The sequence below is a fragment of the Ochotona curzoniae genome, unplaced genomic scaffold (genome assembly GCF_017591425.1).
Source record: "Ochotona curzoniae isolate NIBS_2020 unplaced genomic scaffold, NIBS_Ocur_1.0 contig_517, whole genome shotgun sequence".
NCBI classification, from domain to species: Eukaryota; Metazoa; Chordata; class Mammalia; order Lagomorpha; family Ochotonidae; genus Ochotona; species Ochotona curzoniae.
Window position 1 is genome coordinate 8,280,316 of NW_024466454.1, and position 6,519 is coordinate 8,286,834.

At 39.9% G+C, this 6,519-nt stretch overlaps 1 protein-coding gene across 1 annotated transcript; it reads left to right on the plus strand.

Annotated features, from left to right (window-relative positions):
- The first annotated feature begins 364 nt into the window (after window positions 1-364).
- LOC121162146 (olfactory receptor 491-like) lies at window positions 365-4,140 on the plus strand. Its single transcript, XM_040988993.1, has 2 exons — window positions 365-1,279; window positions 4,120-4,140. Exons 1-2 carry the CDS (start codon window positions 365-367, stop codon window positions 4,138-4,140), a joined length of 936 nt encoding a protein of 311 aa, XP_040844927.1.
- The last annotated feature ends 2,379 nt before the right edge of the window (window positions 4,141-6,519 follow it).

Below are 6,519 nucleotides of genomic sequence, written 5' to 3' on the forward strand. Positions count from 1 at the left end.
AAGAAGGCATGAAGCTGATATGAATGAGCCTGGGTCTGAGGCATTGCTAGACCTTCCAAATGGAAAGTCTTCACTGAGATTCCTCATCTAGATCGTAATGGAGAGAATCACCTAGAATCATGATTTGGCAACAATTCTTTATATAAAAAGTATCAGATGATGAAAAATATTTAGTTGATATCCCAGAGAATGAACTGGAATTATATGCATTTTATATAAATAGGAATGAACAAAAAAACCATCATAAACAAAAAGCTAAAGCAAACTTCTTATTAACCACCTTTACTTACAGATGGGCAGAAGATGCAGTAACAGCAAATGAGTGTCAGTAATTTTCATCTTCCTCAACAAGAACAATTCGAAGATGGGGGTTGGAAACCATAGCACTGTGACAGAATTCATCATTGTGGGACTAACACGGGATCCTGTACTCTGTGACATCTTGTTTGTGATGTTTCTAAGCATATATGCTGCCACTTTAGTAGGTAATGTCAGCATAATCACTTTGATAAGAACCTGTTCCCACCTTCACACCCCCATGTACCTCTTCCTCAGCCACCTGGCTTTTGTGGACATGGGAATTTCCACTACCATCACACCTATAATGCTTGTGGGATTCCTTGGTCATGGGATAGCCCTTCCTGTCACTGGCTGTGAAGCCCAGCTCTATTCTACAGTGATGTTTGGGACTGTTGAGTGCTTCCTGCTAGCTGCAATGGCCTATGATCGCTACATGGCTATCTGTTACCCCCTGCTCTACTCCACTCACATGTCCTCTGGAGTCTGCAGCCTTTTAGTGGGAGTTTCCTACCTGGGTGGCTTCGTGAATGCTTCAACATTTATTAGTTCTTTATTGAATATATACTTCTGTGGACCAAATCAGATAGATCACTTTTTTTGTGATTTCTCCCCTTTGCTGAAACTTTCCTGCTCTGATATCACCATCATTGGAAGTCTCCCTTCCATCTCTTCTGGCTCCATCATTGTGGTCACAGTGTCTGTCATAGCTGTCTCCTACATCTACATCCTCATCACCATCCTGAAGATGCGCTCCACTGAGGGACGCCATAAGGCCTTCTCCACCTGCACATCTCATCTCTCTGCAGTCACTCTGTACTATGGAACCATTACCTTCATTTATGTGATGCCCAAGTCAAACTACTCAAATGAGCAGAACAAGGTGGTGTCTGTGTTCTACACCATAGTGATCCCCATGCTGAACCCCCTCATTTACAGTCTGAGGAACAAAGATGTAAAGGAGGCCTTGAGAAAACTAGTTGTCAGAACATATTCTTAGGACCCAATGTCCACATATCAAAATCCCATGAAATTTTCATTTAACCTGTATCATAGGACTAAACACACACTGCATAACTAATTGCTTAGTGAAATCATATTTCCTTACAGCAAATTCTACTTTGTAATCAATTGAGAAGCATCTTTCTAACAGTAACAATTTCAATAGGTATCACTATCATTGAATGCATGCACTGACCAAAACTATTTCTTCATTTTTCAACCTAACAATATTATGTTCCAGACCCCATTCCATGTGTGGTATACACTCTAACTCATTTATACATAACTTATAATATTAAACCTTTAAACACAACAGCATTATGAGCATCTGCATAGAGAAGAAGCATGCTGGAATTTGCTCAATCCGTATTCTCTGTCTTGCAAATATATATATATATAGACTTATATATATACATACTTATATATATACTTAAAATTCTAACTATGGCAAGTTAAGGTTTAACAAAAATCACATTTCTATAGTTAAAAATATAGAAATGGAATTTGGTAAACAAAACAAAAAAATAGAAAGTCAAAAAACACGCTAAAGATATTTATCATTAAAATTAGAAAAGGACAAAAGAGATCTGACTTGATTTCAGGAACTCCCAACTCACAGCAAATACTAAGACAACTGTTTATGGCACCTGGAAATCAGTGTCCAACTGTCCTTTACTTCAGTGCAATTAAGTGAGAGAACAGAGGATTGGAGATAGCACATCTTTACAACAGGAAAATATTTATTATATATTACTAAGTGAAAATCAGGAAAGGCCATAGTGCTCTAGTTTAGGTGGAAAAATATATAAAATTACTAAATAACAAATATAAACACATTAAATCATTAAAATCTGGGGTTTTAGGTATTTCTTTTGTTTCACTTATTTTAATATGTTACATAATCAAAATTTTTAAAAGCACATTAATAATATATGTAAAGGATTTCACACCAAGTAGGCACTCAAAACCATTCAGTGGCATTGACAAGACACTAAAAATATGTCTCCTCTGTTCTTCACAAGTATTAGAAGAATTCAGGGGGCCGGCATTGTGGTACAATGAGCTAAACTACTGCTTTCAATGCCAGCATTCCATGAGCACCTGTCCGAGTCCTAGCTGCTCCACTTCACTGCAACTCCCTGGGAAGGCAGAGGAGAATGGCCCAAGTGTCTCACCCCTGTGGGAGGATGTAGGGTTCTGGGCTCATTAGCTTTGGCCTGGCCCAGTCCCAGATGTTGCAGCCATTTAGAAGTGAACCAGTGAAGTGAAGATCTATTTCCCTCTCTGTCTTTCCCTATCTCTACAACTCTGTATTTCAAACAAATAAATAAATTTTTAAAAAATAAAGGAAATATGCATAAGCCAAAAGAATGTTCTCCTAGGTAATTCTAGCTAATTCAGTTGAATATAAAGCAAGGTAAAAGCAATGGAAATGGTATTCCAGGTATAAAAAGTTGTAGTAGCAATGGTACATAAGAACTAAATAGAAAGATGTCTAAAAATATCGGAGTCCTTCTATATGTCTGAAGTATTGAACAGGAACTGAAGATGAGGATTTATATAGAGTGTCAACTAGAAACAGTTCGCAAAGTTTCATGATAAGGAGACATTCTCTATTCAAATATGAATGACTGAAGTGATTTATTCAAGGTAGAAAACTGCTGGATGCATTCTAAAATCACTGACAACAGAAGCATGCCTTTGAGTTTTCCCAGTTAGAAGACAACTGAAAATATCCCAGGAGAAGGTGGACAGTGATACGGCTCAAGAAGACAGAAAATAGGAGAATAACTTAAAAAACACATTTACAAAAATGGAAATTATTGATTGTTGGGCAAGGTTGGGGGGATTAGCTGCAATCTATGTTATGACCTAGCTTTAGGAGACCCAGTTTTTCTCCCATAGATGAAAACAAGACACGAAACCAGTCAAGATTCAAGGGTAGATAAATTTGATTATATCTTCCAATAAGAAAAGTAGCATCCCAACCATTTCAAATCTACTGCAACCTCTCTGGTAACGATTATTTATATATTTCTGGCATGCTCTCACATAGTTCCATAAAATGTCATGTCATTACAGAATTGGTTACATCATTTTAGAACCCAAAGAAAGACCAGGCAAGATGAGGGTCTTTGGGCAAACGTTAAATATAACCCACACAAAATAAGCAGATAACTCGTCTTCCCCTGGCAAGCCTATGCATAAGAAGACAACACTGACACAGGGGTAGGAAAACTGTGCTAACATTCTCAGTCAAAAGAGTCATAAAAGGAATACAAGTCACACAGCGACACTGCTTCATAGCATTCCGCAATCTAAGACTTTAGTTGTCATTTCCTGGTTAGTTTCCTGTTTTCTGTGAACAAGTTGGTGGTCTCTTAACCTTGCCTTCTGGTCTTTGTTTCATCCTTTGATTCATCCTTCACTTTTCAAAGTTGCCTATGTTATACCTGAGTAGTTTTCCAGGCCTACTTCCTAACCACAGTAGGTGTCATATTTGCAACATATGTAGAGATGTTCTTCTTGCTTCTAGACTAATATTAAGTTTATCACTTCACCTTTAACATTACAAAAGTTCTCCAGTACCAAATTTAAAGTATTTCAGGGTTGGAGAAGAAAATTAAAACCTATTGTGGCTATTTCATTGGTATAAAATATTCCAAAGTAGCATTTTCTAACCATAATTTCATTTCAGTTAGGCCACCCAAAATGCCTGTATTAACATCTCTGACATATCATCCCTTTTTCCCTGAACACTTAACATACAATTATTCCCCACAACACACTGCAAAAAATTCACTGAAAATTCACTATCAGGGGAAAAGAAGCTGTAATTAATTCACAAATGCAAACCATTTCAAATATTTGTCAAGCTGTGTAAGAAAATACATGGTATACTAGGGAGTAACTTAGATTCTTTCATTACTCACATCCAGGAATTTCTGTCACTTCAGGAGTCTGCCCCCATGGCTCCTAGACTTTGGAACAAGACAACACTGGCTGTGACTTGGAATAAATTTCTTGACTCTTCAAGCCTTCATTTGTTCCTTAAATGAAAAATGTATATTAGCATTACATCAGTCTCACAGGGTTGTGACAACTGTATAAAAGCAACCTTACTTTGGACACATGCCTTATCTAGTACTTATCAAATATTTCTAACCATACTGTTCATACATTTTGTATTACCTATTAAGATTCAATTATCATGGCATGGAATGATAGTGTAGTGATTAAAGTCCTCGCCTTGCACACACCGAGATCCCATATGGGCACCAGTTCTAATCCCAGCAGCCCTGCTTCCCATCCAGCACCCTGTGTGTGGCCTGGCAAAGCAGCTGAGAATGGCCCAAAGTCTTGGGACCCTGCACCCACGTGGGAGACCCAGAAGAGCTCCTGGCTCCTGGCTTCAGATTGGCTCAGCTCTGGCCATTGTGGTCGCTTGGGGAGTGAACCCTCAGGCGGAAGATCCTCCTCTCTGTCTCTCCTCCTCTGCATACCTGCCTTTTCAATAAAAATAAATAAAATCTTAAAAAAAGATTCAATTATCATATGATCCAGAAATTCTATTCCTCTAGAAAAACCATCCTCTTTGTGCTCAAGAAGATATGGGCAAGGATGCTTATAACAAGCCATGAGTTTGATATTTTTCATGTCCAATACTGTCACGCTCCTATCTGCACTTTTGTCAGTCTTATCAATTGTGATCTCAATTCACCTGGTCAGGCAAGAGTCATTCTTTAAAAAAAATTAACTTATTGGGCCTGGTGCAATGGCGCAGTGGTTAAGGTCCTCGCCTTGCACGCCCAGGATCCCATATGGGCGTCAGTTCTATCCCGGCAGCTCCACTTCCCTTCCAGCTCCCTGCCTGTGGCCCAGGAAAACAGTCGAGGACGGACGGCCCAAAGCTTTGGGACCCTGCACCTGTGTGGGAAACCCGGAAGAGGCTCCTGGCTTCGGATCGGCATAGCATCGGCCGTTGTGCTCACTTGGGGAGTGAATCATCGGACGGAAGATCTTCCTCTCTGTCTCTCCTCTCTGTATATCTGCCTTTCCAATAAAAATAAAATAAATCTAAAAAAAATTAACTTATTTTATTTGAAAGACATAGTTGTAGAGTAGGGGAGTGGGGTGAGGTTAGGGGGAGAGAGAAAAAGAGGGAAGGTAGGAAGGAGAAGGGGAGGGAGGGAGAGAGAGACCTTCCAACCTTTTATCTGTTGATTCACTCCCCAGAGGACTGCAATAACCAGGGCTGAGCCAGGCTAAAGCCAGGAGCCAGGAGCTTCTTCCACACCTCCTAAGTACAGCAGGCAAGCACTTGAGCCATATTCTGCTGCTTTCCCAGGCACATTAACAGGGAGCTGTTTTAGAAGTGGAACAGCTGGGACTCACACTGGCAACCATACAGGATTCTAGCATCACAGGCAGCAGCTTTACCAGCTAAGCCACAACATTGACTCCCCAGAGTCATTCTTTCTTTTTTTTTCTTTTAAAGATTTATTTTCATTGGAAAGGCAGATATACAGATAGGAGGAGAGGCAGAGAGGAAAATCTTTCATCTGATTATTCACTCCTAAAGAGGTAGCATGGCCGACAGAGTCATTCTTGATAGTTTTTGTTTCACACTCTGTTTTCTGGGGCAAAGGATCACCTCCTATTAAAAATGATATTCATATTCATTCACTCTCTCTTTCTTTCCCTCCACCCCACCTCCACTCTGCCTTTCAAATCAATTATATAAACTTTTTTAAACTCAAGGGCAATTGGTACAGAGGTTAAGACAGCATTTGGGACTCCTGTATCTAGCATCATATTGCCTTCATTTGAACCCTGCTTCTGCTCCTGGCTCCAGTTTCCTGTAAAATGGGAAGCAGCAAGTAATGGCTAAAACACTGAGTTCCTGTCAGCTAGGCAGGAGACTAGACTGAGTTCTTGCCACCAGCTTCTGCTTGGTCCAGCCAAGGATGTTACAGACATTTGGGGAGTGAGCTGATGTAAGAATTTTTTCTTCTGCCTTTCAAAAATAAAATAAATAAAAATTTTAAAATAGGGCCTGGCACCATGGCTCAGTAGCTGAAACTTCACCTTGCATGCGGGATCTGTTGAGAACTGGTTCATGTCCTGACTGCTTCACTACCCATCAGGCTCCCTGCTAATGGCTTGGGAAAGTAGTAGAGAATAGCCCAAAGGCTTGGGGCCCTGAACCTGTGAGGGAAA

What these genes read in the sequence shown, in the direction of transcription:
- LOC121162146 (XM_040988993.1), top strand. Translation starts at nt 365, where the DNA reads ATGGGGGTTGGAAACCATAGCACTGTGACAGAATTCATCATTGTGGGA. An exon ending in AGGCCTTGAGAAAACTAGTT is followed by an intron (nt 1,280 to 4,119) that starts GTCAGAACATAT and finishes ATTCACTATCAG; the next exon opens with GGGAAAAGAAGCTGTAATTA.